Here is a 14150-nt window from a genome sequence, read left to right on the forward strand (position 1 = left end):
TTTTGGAAGTAGTTTCTGTACAGTCAGTTTGGTTTCCTCACATAAAATTCGTTGTACACTTTAATCACCACGGTTTCCTGCTCCTGTTTTACAGCCAACTAAATAAAGAAAATGAACAAGGGATTCCGTTATGATGTGCATCATTAACAGGATGGTTTATTAAATTCTTAATCAGTAACATCTGCTTGCTTACTTGTTCATGGAAGACAAATAGTAATTTGGTTTCTGGGACATTTCTAGCAGTAACAAGAACTCTCTCTGGCTTTTCAATCTGGATTCACAGCGAACACAAAATGTCACAATGCTGTACTTACAATAATTTCCAACAGGAGGCATGTGCGATAAATTGTTAACAAAGTCTTTTGCTCTCTTCAAAAATAAACAGGTTGGTACAGCATCACCTTGTGCTTTAAGAAAAAAAGCAAAGCAATTCCCTGATACATTTTTCAACTTAATATTTTCTGGCCAGAAAGAACATATCGCATTATCTTTTTATGTATGTACCATTGCATCTGGCATTGTTACAGTGCAGAAGCCACAGAATGGAAGTAAAAAATAATTGTAATTACTCCTATGGTTTGAAAACAAACAAACAACAAAAGATAATGATAGTCTAGATAAAGTGATAAAGAAACCTGACATGCATGAAGCATACTGCTCTGCCCCTCTGCATTTTTTCTAAGAGCAGTTAACAAAATAAATCAATATCAAGAAAAACATTTTGTTTGCAAACAAGCAGTCATATCCATCCACCAAATTTCAGTTTGTTTGGTAAATAGACTCTAGAAAGGTAATCTGATGAAAGAGAAGTTAAAACTTGAATTTCAGCCTTCAGTTTAGATGCTGCCATAATATCCAGCTTAAAAAAAAAATAAGGAACAAAATAAAAATTAATGTGTGATGATGCAACAGCCTGATAGAGGGTTAGGTAATTATTTAAATAAGATTTACGCTTGTTGGATGTGCATGTAGAACTGTAAAGTTAGTATTTCTGGAAATGGTGCTGCAAAATCCCTCTGAGATGAGATTCATTTTACCATATGTTCATGTGTTCTCTAGTGTGCACCTCAGAGTAACACAAATAATTTCTGAGGTGAGTATAAACAGGAAGGAGGAGGTACACAAAACCTTTTCCTTTCTAACCATTTCACACAACATATGCCTGAATTGAGATACATGGTTTAAAAGCCACAGGTGGGCTAAGAGGTCTGGGACAGAGTAAGTAACTGCTGTCAGCATTCGCCTGCTTGTAAAGGTGCAATATATGCTGTAATATTTAGGAAAGCAGTAAAATCCCATGTAGAGCATATGATCATCAGGTGGCTAATGGCAGGAAAGCTTAAGAGGCTGCCAGGTCTGGCGTGTGAGCTGTTGAGGCCCAATGACTCAGGGGGACAGTGGGCATGGGCTTCCTCAATCTTGCCTTCTTATGGGGCTGCAAAACCTTTCTGGTTCTGCTCTACTAAGAGTTTGTCTTCATAAAGAGGAACAGGGTTGCAGATGGTAGGGTTTGTCCTGTGGGGAGTAAGAAAAAGGAAACTATAGGTTTATACATACTTCTCTTTTCCACAGTGGCTGACAAGCAATGTAAGGTCTCTTTTGTATACTGGCTAACTTATTTTGATCTTGCTTTGTAAATGGAATCAGGACATCTTTGTGTATATTTAATCTGAAAAGAAAATGAAGTTGTTAAATTTTCTCATATACTTAAAAAAAAAAAAATCATTCTTACTTATTTCTTTATATTAAGCCAAAATGCCATTTGAAAAAAGAATAATTGATTTAAATGTTAGTTGTCTTTTTGTGAATTAAGTCAGATTGCATTTCCTGTCTATGAAACAGAACACTTCTGTTTCTTTCAGGGAAATAACTAACCTCTCAAGATCAGATGGAAGGAGACCAAGCCACTTTATAGATGGAACGGTGAGATGATGGGCCTCAAATGACATTGACTAAAATAAGAAAGGTCAACTATAATATTCAGTGACTTTTACTTTAAATTATTTGAGATACATGCCTTCGAAGGTTGTGGTCAGATTTTATTACAAAGACAGGTATTTTCACTATCAGGATGGTACAGGAAAAAAATAGTGCAGCTGGAGCTTATCATATCCCCTTGATGGAAACCATTCCTTTGCTAAGACAAACTCTAGACTAGTTCAGTTTAGGCTTGTCTAGTATGAACATTTTTTTTTTTTTTTTTTTTTTTTTCAGTCAATATGAGTCTGAACACATTAAAAAAAAAAAAAAAAAGGCACCAGGAGGAGCAATAACGATCAGATCTGGAAATTTCAGATAATTTCTGCTGGAAAGATCCACATCATCTAAAACTAGCCCAAAGGTTCATCTGGTCCGGTATCATGGCTACAGTAAATATCTTAGGGAAAAGTACAAAAACAAATAAGCAATTAATGATGCTTCTCAGAATATTCCCCCTGCTCCCCATGGTTTGTGACTCCAACTTTCTGAACCAGAAGTGGTGCTGCTGTAATACTTGATTTTGGCAGCTTGCTTTTAGAATCCATGAACATTTTTGCAATCTGTAGCAAAGTATCACAGTTAAATTACATGTTGTATAAAGGAAACTTTCATTGCGTGTAATGAGCTTGACATATTCTAGTTTCATTTGATCCACCTGTTGCTCTGTTATGGAACAAAATAGACTTTCAAAATAATCTGACAATTTAATTTAATCCTGGAAGATGGTATTCCATCCGTTTACATGCTTTTGTAGGAGAGCTGAAAGTGTGACAGCTTACCTGAAAACCTGGGAGTTCCGTCTCCCTGGATGTCCCCGAGATATATGCTATGACATATATTCAAACTCTGACACCATTGGTGTCTGACAGTTTTCTGAAGTCAGTTTGTTTTTTTGTTTTTTGCTTTAGATATTCTTTCTCCATGGCTCTACTGAACCGTTCACCCACCTGCTTCTGCCCTCTGCCTTCACCTTAATCTGCCTTCATATTGTCTCATCTTTTAGCAGTGCACTATAACATCTTTTTGTTCCCCCTGCCTCTTCTTCCATAATGTTCCACACTACCACATGTATCCATAAGTGAATTCTCACCCCAAAACAAAATCTTTACCAACATAACATGATTTTGTGGAGTCACCCATCTCACAAGTTACGTCCTCCTCCTCCTCCCAAGGTCCCTCCAGCCTTCACTTCTCTTCTAAGGCAGAAACAAAGCAAAATGGAGAACACTTTTCTATTTGGATTTCCTGAAAACTGCCTGTGCAGCAGGGAAAAACTGAAATATAGTTAAATGAAACACCTGGCGTTGTTATTGACTTTCTTTTTGTTGCAGGAAGAAACTGTTTCTGCAGATACATAAGGCTGAAAAATTGTGTCTTTGTGTTGAAACAAAATTATAAAGGCAGTAACCATTCTAACAAAGGCTGCAACATTTCATACATGCCAGCTTCAAGGCTGGGCTACGAAACAATTTGAAGTGGAAACATGATACTCACCACAGATCCATATTTGTAGATGCACATTATTTCCACACCTAGGTTGCAGAATACCAAATGTCAAGTGTCTGTTTATCTGCACACTGGACATGTTGAAGAAGACTGCACTAATAACTCACTTTCATGGCATAACAGTCACAGCTTTATCCTTAGTGAGGTTCTTTATGGTTTACAAGTATTTTTAGAGTATGTAAAAATAAATGGAATTTGAACATAATATGTCACCATTATATAGTTAAATGTTTCATGCTGTCTCTGCATAGTCATTTCAAAACCAAGGATAATCAGTCCAACATCACAAAAATTGTCTTTCTTTATGCTGTGTAATCTGTATCTCTTGATACTATTGCTCTGAGCAGCTGCTGCTCATTTTGCAGTCATGTCCCTAATTTTAGGTGGTATCCATGTAGATACATAAGAGATTTTCTATATTTTGTGTATGCAAATTCTGTATTCAAACAAAGGCATGCACACTCACATACACAGAATCCCTCATGAAATGAGGGAAATTTCAGGCCTGCCACTGATGTAACAGAGTAGCACATTCAGAATGTCATGGACTTGTTTTAGGAATAACTTTATTCTTGCTAGCATCAGACTTGTAGTTTCTAGCTTTCAGTACTGTAAACTATTGACTAGAGCACTGAATTATTAGTGTAAGTATATGTGAACACCTTTGAACTCAATAAAAGACTCATTTTGCTCCAAGAATATTTTCTTCATGTCTATCTAGCCTACGGTTCATAAATTTGCTTTCCATATATGTCGCTGAACCTCTACATATTTACCATGTGGATCTGCATCCATAAGGGTGAAAACAGGAATTTGAAAAGCATTCCACAGCTTTCTGACCAAAAGCCGTGTATTGAGATCTGGTACACCTCTTCCCTAAGGAAAGAAAATAAAAGCAGTTACAAATTAATTAATTAATTAATTAAATTAATTTATTTAATTAAAATGTCTGGCTATATACGTGTTTATGTCTTTCTTTTAAATGGGGCAAACAAACAAAATGCTATTTTGCAGGAGAAATTGTATGCTGGAATGGGCTCAGGAGCTGCATGGCTGATGTCCTGGATTACAGGCACTGCAGATGTATCACCCATTCCTTTATTTAAGGAGTTAATTTCTAAGGTCTGTGAGTTGATGTATAGATGTACCCCGGCATCTGTATAAACTGGTGTAAAAAAGCCACCTTTTCTTCTCAAAAATATTTATGGCACTAATGAAGCAATATAAAACAAGTTCTTGCTTTGACCGACTACAACTGGACAGCATGCTGCACAGAATAAACATTTCTTCCTTAGGTAAGGGGATATGCTTTTTCCTCATTGTGGACCAAAGCAGTCCCAGAAGGAGTAGATACGCATATTTCATTTATGCATTCCTATTAATTCTCCACACTCCATAGCTCTTTCAGTACAATCCAAAATCAACCAATTCTGTTTCTTTTGGGTTTGCAGCACATTAGGTTGATAAGCTACCAAGCTATAAAGATATGTTTGGAAGAAATAAGTCTTTAGAATGTCTATTTTTTATTTCTACCAGGATAGCAAAATGGAAAAAGAAGTTGTTAGACAAGTTTCATATTAATTTTATGATGATCTTTTGGCCAAGTTTGAATACCACTACAATGCTAAAGTATAACTTAAATTCTTACATCTAGCTAGATGATATGAAGTATAAGATGCATACCGTAATCATTATACATGGGGACAATTTAGTGCAGAAATCATCATCCAAGAGTCTCTGAAAAGTTGCATCCTTTTCTACAATTAAAATAAATTTGGCATGTGAGATTAAATCTTTTCCGTTAAGGCTAGCTGCATGTAAAATGATCCATCACACCAATCAATTAAAACTAAATGCTCTAAAATACCTGTTCTAGAGCCAAAAGCAGTGTTCATGCCTCAATTTCAGAGTGAACAAGCAAGGAAAAGATTACCAGTACATTGTTTAACTTGGAATATTCTTTGCTTTTACTTTATTTTTTCAGTCTACAATGAGAGTTCTTGCTCAAAGGATACTTTTAATTCCTTGAACATTAGATGGCACAGTGACTGCCTAAAATAACAGAAATGAGATTAATCATTTTAAATAGAGAAAATGATATATTTTAAAATAACAACATTAGGTAATGAAGGACACAATTACATCCTGAAACAACCATTCATCTTCTATAGACAAGATCAATCTTGACATTTTCACCTCTTTGTAAGTGTATTCAACCATTCATACCCTGCTCTATTGTATGGTTGTGCAGGAGTCCTCCTGTTACAACAAGATGCTTTCCAAAAGTATTTGTGCCACTGTCATAGACAACTGTTCATTGTATGGACATTACAGACATAACAATTTCCTGATTAATTTTTTTTCTGCTTTAGTCAGAAAAGAAAGTCAGCTTGGTGTAAATTTAATACAGGCTTAAAACATTTAAGTATTCGTTTTTGAAGACGATTAAATCCTTTCTTTTATTAACCTATAACCTGATTTTGTAACTATTTTGCAGCAACAATTTTAAGACATAGTAACGTTTACTTTACATCTCATATTAGGATTGGCTCAATCTGGCAAGCATATGGATGAGAAAACAGGAACCGGAGGAAGAATTTGGCAAAAGAATATGTATATACTGAAGTGTGTGGTCTGTTTTTACTTGTGACTGCTAAATCACCTCCAGTGCCAGGGTCGAACAACTCAACAAATAAAAATACAAAGAGCTGTAGAAGAGCATTTATAACAAGGGTCTTTATACTCTGCTGAAGAACAGAGCATAGGCAGCTAAGGTTATCTTTCCATTTTGAAATTGCCAATGTGGGTTACAATGAATGCATTTTCCATGAAATCATGGCAACAGCCAGCAAGTCTGAATTCTATTCCTGCTTCTATATTCTGCACCACTATAGGAAATCTTTTAGGACTAGATTAGTTGAATCTCATGTCCTCAAACCACTTTTGGTTCTTGACTCTTATGAAACCATGGTTATAAACTTCTCTTTAGCTCAATGCCACTTTTGATAAAATCAGTTGAGAATACAAGTCATTTTAATGTTGGTAATTCCAAAATAACTGATAATCCTGAGACCAAACAGCCTGATATTATATAGCTTTGTTTGTACAGTGCTGGGCATAGGAAGACAAGCACAGGTCTATGTAACAAGTGTATACAGTAACCTGAGCTACAAGAAGTGCAGCAGATCATGTGAAGGTAGGTGCTGTGAATTACTGTTTTATAATACATACTGTTGCACTGCAGGTACAATTCACTTTTGTACCATCTTCCTCAGTGTAACTTAAATTACCAGCAACAAAACCTTTAGATGTAGACAGCTGAAAAAAATAGTAAGTTGTATACGATAAATTGGAAGTCATATGCTTTTATGTTACTGTATTGCACAAGCTAAACAAGAAACGTCTGAAAATAATTCCAGTAATAAGAAGTTATTGACTGTCATCAGCCTTTTAAACACTAAGCAATGTTGTTGTCATCATGGATATAAAGACATACTTAAAATAAATTATGTTAACTGCATGTATAGATATGAAGAATTATTGTAAGGCATGAGAAACAAGTAAATTTGAAAGTTTGTTATATCTCTGACTTACTTTATATTTTTATTTAAGCCCCAAGTTTGCAAATCCTATGAGTACAAATTGCTTAACAGGTGCCTTGCACTCTGGAGTTTAAGCATTGCCTTCACTTGACAAAAGGCCTCATGATTTTAATCGACAGTTTGTCCGAAGCTCTTTGGAGCAAACAAACTCTATGAATTTTCTCTGAAGAAGGAAAACTTCCGAGGGCTATGATAAACCCAAATTAAGTTTCATTTGCACAAAGGACACTTCTTATTTTAACTATGTATTTCCACCTGAGAACTTTTTTTTTCCTACTTCAGCTTTCTGTTCAATCTATATGATTTAGAAAACATTCACAATAAAGCACTTACTATATGTAGACTTCTCCGAGGTATCTGAAGCATGCAAGAAATGTCATTGATTATATTGTCCACAATACTCTGGCTACCAAACAGTAGTGTGTCTGAATAATATATATCTCTATCAAGACAAAACATATTTGTAATTATAATACTGAAACAGCTGCAGGTTTGTGAGAATTTTATAGAGGGCATGGATAATCAGATCAACCTAAAGCATTTTACATAGAGAAATCCATTATCCTACAGGTTTGCATCCTACAGGCTGTTTTTCACAACTTTATCTGAAATTACAGAAATGTAGCATTTTACCTTTTAGTTGCATAAGTATTACTCTGCACCATCTTATAGATCATGGATAATATTTTGAGCATCAGAGCTGAAAAGAGACATTTAAAAATATTTTATCCATGTTAATAAATGCATGTACAATAATTTGTCTTTATATTGACTCATATTCATATCTCATAAAACAAAACTTTAAAACATATTTTAAGGTGCTGTGAAAATAGAGAGACTGTACTAATCAATAGACTCAATAATTTCTAGCGTAATTAGAAAGAAATATGATGGAGTTAAGTGAGGGAATGTGTGCTCTGCTGTCCAGGCCAAGAAATTGAATGACTGAGTTAGAAAATGTAATTAGCATATTGTCCTGATTCCAAGATTCCTTTTCTAGCCAGCTTTTTGAAGAAGGGTGATGTTTTTACATTAAGACCTTTTGAGGTCAGTCAGAGAGGGCAGAAACTGTAAGAAGGCTGCATTAATTTCACTGTCACTCATTATAATTTAATAGAGAAGAGAAAAGCTAAAGGGCTGGTCATAATATCCGGTTATATTAGCAATACACTTCTAAATCATGGTGCATAATATTTTTTTTAATAAAGTTTTGAACTAAAATACAAGAAAAAACAGTACTTTCCAATCTTACCAAATCTTGGTGCTGAGCTAGGGCAGTCACTTCTTATTTGTCTTGTAGTAGAATGTGGTATCATCTGTAGACCTACAGAATCTTTAAATCTGATACATTGCAAACAAATACAATCGAACTGTAAAATGATTGATTATATGTAAATTGTTGTCTATAAGTTAATTTAGTCTCAGACTCCTTACCTATCTACTTCAAAGCATTAAAGTTTCTCAAGAAGGTACTTCAAGACTGAATTTAAGCCTAAAATATGTATTTCCAGACAGAAGTAGAGACAAGAAAAGTGTTTTATATGTGTTTATAACTGTTAATATATCAGTGATTATTATTTAGTGTGAAAACAATGGAATAACCAACACAAGAAAAAAATATGAATCATTATTGGAATACAAATCACATCTGAAACAGTGACTTTCTGATGTAGAGTGTATGAAAAAGTGTTATTATTTCATATTACAACAATATTATTTGATTTATGCCCTTAAATTGTTATCAGAATAACTCAATTATATTCCATTAGTAACTTTTGGAAACAAAAATGTGCTCCATCGTATTCTCTAAACAATTGTTTAATCTATATGAGTCCACTACTTCGTGTTTCACCATTTCATGTCTGAAGGTGCACATTTCACCAAAATAATCGGTTGTTTTCTTAATGACACTTCATTATGTTACTTAAAATTACTTTAGTGCCTTATGATATGACAGTGCTGCTTTTAAAGCATTCTTTTTCATTTCAGGGTTTTGTAAAGTATTAGTGATAAAATGGCCATAAGTTTATCTGAAACCACATAACATTTCTAAATTTCTTTGTCAAAGCTTTTGCTCCATGAATCCTTTGGGTGGCAGAACACACCAGGGTGCACGTACGTGAAGTGACAGCGAGAACAAGCAGCACAGTGTAGCATCTGCCTGCCGGCTTTGAAGGAATTGTCCTGCCTTTGTGCTGCAACATTTAAAAGGTATTTGTGCGTTTTGCTTGCAGGCTCCCTACACTGGAACTGCACAGGAGGAAAATAGTGTTAAAAACTTTGCTGCATTGCTCCCCCAGGTTAAATACAGCAGAGTAGTTTTGTATAAAAACTTCTTCCTCTTTTGCAGCTGGACAATGGAAACTGATGGGAGTGCTTTAGGCCTGGAATTCTCACCGATTGACATCATGCTCAAGTAAATACCTCTCTAGGCATCTACAAATGTTTACAAGGAACATTTCAAACATGAAATCATTCTCTCATTCTGCTAGTTCCTGCCCAGCAGATTCCAGCTGTGTAGATTAAGTATGAAAAGGCTGCCTAAAGAAGAAAAAAAATACTCCACTGACTATATTTTCTTCCATTTATACTATATTTTGGCATTCTTTTTTTATCTATTTATTTTTGTTTTCATCTTCTTAAACTGCTGTATTAAAGTGGGATATAGATCACTATTCAACAGATATGCATATCTGAGATTACATTTCTCCACCATAAATTATAGTTCAGCTTTTTAAAATGTGATTGATGAGTCTTATTTTTAACATACTGTGATGTTAACTTCTTTTAATTTGAACATTTTCCCCCTATGTGCTTTGATGGCAAATAAGATCTCGCATTTGTTTTCTTAGCCTGGAAAGCCATTTCCCCAAAGATTGCCAAAAATTGCAAATCTTTGTTATAGTATTTTAATTTTACAGACACATGAGTGAAACATTTTTGTCAGACTATCAAGCCATTAAAATCCCTGGAACATACAAGCCTTTCAGTTAACTGATTACCTGCAGGCCCCTCAGGTTTTTTGATTGACAGAAATTTATTGTTCTCATTAAATGAGTATTCCCCCAAAGTGTTAGGCATGGAAGGTTTGCTATGCTTTCTCAGTCTCAAATGGTTGTCCACACACAAGCACTTCTGCAACCTGATCAATCTAAATATCCTTTAATGCACTGACGTCCAGAGCTTCTACAGGGCAAGAAATAGATTGGTAGCTTCCATTATCCTTTTGCTTCTGCATTATAGAAAGCAATTAATCTCCCATTTCCAGGTATTTTCAGTTTAAATGAGCTCCTTGGAATAATATTGTTGCGCAAGCAACTTCTACAAATGACAAATTGTGCTACAAAGGCAGACAGGTTGCTTTTTCTCTGATCCTGTCTAGATAAGCTGGCATAAGATCTGAAATTTAGATAACATCTTAGAAACTTGGTTTGCTTTATTTGGCTGGTAATGAACTTTGAACACAACATGGTGGCAAGAAATACAACAGTAAGAAGTGAGGTGCATCTTCTCTGAAGAACAAAAGGATGTTTATCTATCATTTTGAAAAATAAGATACCGTGGGGAAAAGCAGAGAAAAAGAAAAGAGGAAGCAGAGAAAAGGCATTGGAGGATGAAATTGCTATTAATTGTTTCCAGCCTAAACCAGATATTTTCACTCTAACACAACTTATCATTTCTGGTTTCTACTGCTTCCAGAAAATGATTATTTATAGGGACTTTCCTTTCTAACCCTTATTACAGCAGTGTTACATTAGTCCCCTTTATGTTATGATCTGCAGTTAATTAATACATTATGCCTGTTCATGCAGAGTGGTTACCAAGCATTACTTTTTATTTGTCCGTTACTATATTAGAAGTCAAATTATTTATTGTTTCTAACACAGAATTATGTAACATTAACTTTTCTGGAAGTTACATAATCAAATTTATATTCATGGCATTTATATATTACTGAAAGGAAGGACTTCAAAATATATAATACTTACTCTATATTCCTCCAATCTAATCTGTTAGCTAGTGTGAGAACAGGTGCTTTTTTTTGGGCCAAGCTTTTAAGTACGTCTTCGATAACATTTTCTATTGCTTCAAGAACTTCAGAACTGAAAAAAACAAACAAAAAGTGGTACAGTTCATATGATAAAATCTAGTTCTACTTTGAGTTTTGAATATCTATCTCCACTCCTACAAAAATCGTGTAATCCAAAACTGCTTCAAGGACATATTTGTTTAAAAAATGTGGAGGAACTCTTTTGTTTTTTAATTTTGTTTTGTTCATTTTCCCTAAAATCTTTGAGTTCTCATTCCAGATGCATGACTGAGGACACAATTAAAGCTACATTTCTATTCAGTCCTGAAACCATCAAATTTTTCACCAGCTGAACTTTTAGACCAACTGGCTGGTTTGTGACTGATTAATGTTTTACTATAAATGATGTAATATTGGCTTTGGCTATGATCTGGGCTAAGTTGTTTTTAAATGCTGTAAATTTAAAAAATGTTTGAGAGTACAAATACTTCCTGTTGTACTATTGTATGTTAACCTTATGATCTGCTGCCCTGAAAAAACTGTTACGGGTTTTAATTATATGAAGGCTTAGTCGCAACAGATGCACTCTGAAAAGAATAAAATCTCTATCTTTCACCTAAAAATACAAATTAACCTTGCAGCAGATCCCTTACAGCAAAACTGTGGGCTGGCTTGAGTGTTATGACAGATGCGTTCTATTTTCATAAGCAATCTGACTCCAACAATTCAGCTGTCCTTAAACTTACAAGTGTGCTATATACCATTATAAGTCTAGGTGGGAATTAAAAGAATAGACAAAGCTTATTCTAGCTCCAAGTCTTATCAGCACAGTCCAATTTTGTCATTAAGTAATATACTAAGAAAAAATAAGAGAATACCAGTGCACACCACACAAAATTAATTACCCGACTGTTACAAAATCAGCAAGTATGATTTTTAAAGACAAAATATGAGTCTCCTTAAAAAATAATGAAGGGTCATTAAAGCTCTCTTCTATCTGTTGAATATCTTTCTTCCATTTTGTAGCTCAGCTCCTCATTCTGCTGAAACTAGATTATAATTTTTTGAAAGCAATTTCTGGAAAGTATTAATCTTTTACTTTAAAACATTACTCATAATAGTACCTGTATAAAAAACCCTACTAGCATCACCAACATTTTTGTCCAATAATATCTAACCATTCAACAAACACAATGCAAGAATTTCTTTTCTGTTTTTCAGGTGAATAAACTTAGGCGTGGAGAGGCCAATGGCTTTCCAAAGGTGAAACAGTAAAGCATTTGCAATGCTTATAATACAGGAAAGCCTGGTCATGCAGCCAATACGCAAATTCATTTTCTACTGCATAGTAGTTTCATAAATAAATCCAAGATTCCCTAAATTTCAGACTCCTTGTCTCTTCCTCCTAATTAAAATCCTACATCTCACTGCCACATCCAAAATAGAGATTCTGTTAAGCACAGAGGAAGTGGTTGGCCAGTGAGCTAAATGTGTAACGCAGCGAATGGTGAAAGAGGTAAGCAAAGCTGACTATGGTGCATACCTCCAGCACAACAAAATTTAGAATGTTGAAGGCAATAAAAATATGTATGCGTAGATCAAGGAAAGAATAGACAGACAGGAAATCTAAACCATGTCATTACTTTGATACTCATGAATATTTTACTCATTCATTTGGTTCTGTCCACTGTAACTGTCTTACTATTTCAGATGTACTTCAAAGTTTGCTGCAGAGTTTGAAAGTCTGGATTTCTGTTCCAATCCCAATTTCCCGATTTATTCACCAACAGAAGTTGTAAATTTGGCAAAATAGGAGGAAGAGGACAGCAATTCCCTGTGTACCCCCTGCTGATATTCTGTCTCCTTTTGCAGAGATTAACTGAATTTTAATAAGCAAACATGTAATACTGGCCAAGTGTGCCTACTTAAAATTCACTCTGGTTTAATTTAACAGCGAAATCTGAGCAGAGAAGGGGTCAGCATTGTGTATCTCACAGGCTTTGCCAGATCATTTCTAACATGTTGCAGCATGAGCAGATACTTTTTTCTGTATGGCACAAAAGATAATCTTCAACATTAATAGCATAAAAGGTTAATATTGTAGCACCTTTAGCAAGTGAACAATATTAACAGACAAGAGAAACAGTTACAAATAAAAATCTGCAATGTAATAAACCAACACTAAAGCTAAAGCCATGCAGTTCTCTACCCTGCCTCAAACACTAAAAACTCTTCTTTTAAAATACTTTAAAGATGTTCTCACTCTATTCTAGCCTGAGGCTGATACACTGTGTGCAGAAAGAGTCTTTAAAAAATGATGGGGTTTTTTGTTAGTGAAACTGTTTGTTTTGTCACGGTTTTCTCTATTTCCATCTGTACCTACAGACTTTTGGAGAGATCTGAGGGAACAGAGATGCCGGTTGCAGTGGGAGAGCCCCTTCTCCCCTGCATTTTTGTAGGGGAGTATGTTTTTCACCTTTGTGCGAGCCCATTAGGTGAAATGGTGCACTACCTACTTTAGTATTACCACAGGAATAACTATGGGTGCTGTTTTTCACATCTTTTACCTAGGGACATGGCTCTCATGACCAGAAGGGCTTGTTTCCCTGAAGCCGGTCTTGCTCCCAGCTGGCACTGAACACACGCTGAGCTCCTCCATGAAGGCTGGTGCAGAACAATCTCCGGAAGGGACAAAGGCGTTAAAAAGAGATTACCAAATAAATTAGTAAAGGCTATTCCATGTGCTGGACTTAAAACTCATTATCTGAGATCAAACCATAAAGCCAGAGAGAAAAAGCAGAAAATTTCTGTGGAAACCAAAGTCAAGATTTTCCTCCCCTTACTGACTGACTGACCGAAGGCTTTTCCCGCTCTTCCTGACTGACCAATGGGCTTTTCCCGCTGTTTCTGACTGACCAATGGGCTTTCCTGCTCCTGCTAACAGACAGGAGATGGTCCCACCCACCCCCCCTCACAGGGACCTTCTCCCGCCCTTCCTCACTGAGCCTCAAAACTTGCTCTGGAGCTGCTGT

The 14150-nt window shown here is 35.4% G+C and overlaps 1 protein-coding gene across 1 annotated transcript; it reads right to left on the reverse strand.

Moving 5' to 3' along the window:
- Positions 1–639: 639 nt before the first annotated feature.
- Positions 640–13777, reverse strand: SPO11 (SPO11 initiator of meiotic double strand breaks; the record flags this gene model as incomplete). Its single annotated transcript, XM_082065783.1, has 13 exons — positions 640–859; positions 1558–1669; positions 1876–1952; positions 3475–3512; positions 4263–4362; positions 5170–5279; positions 5502–5538; positions 6718–6804; positions 7422–7530; positions 7722–7788; positions 8341–8429; positions 11078–11191; positions 13686–13777. The coding sequence occupies 13 exons, from the start codon at positions 13775–13777 to the stop codon at positions 740–742; spliced, it is 1152 nt and encodes a 383-aa protein (XP_081921909.1). The 3' UTR covers positions 640–739.
- Positions 13778–14150: the final 373 nt, after the last annotated feature.

This window comes from Streptopelia decaocto, assembly GCF_964273445.1.
Source record: "Streptopelia decaocto genome assembly, chromosome: 14".
Lineage (NCBI taxonomy): Eukaryota > Metazoa > Chordata > Aves > Columbiformes > Columbidae > Streptopelia > Streptopelia decaocto.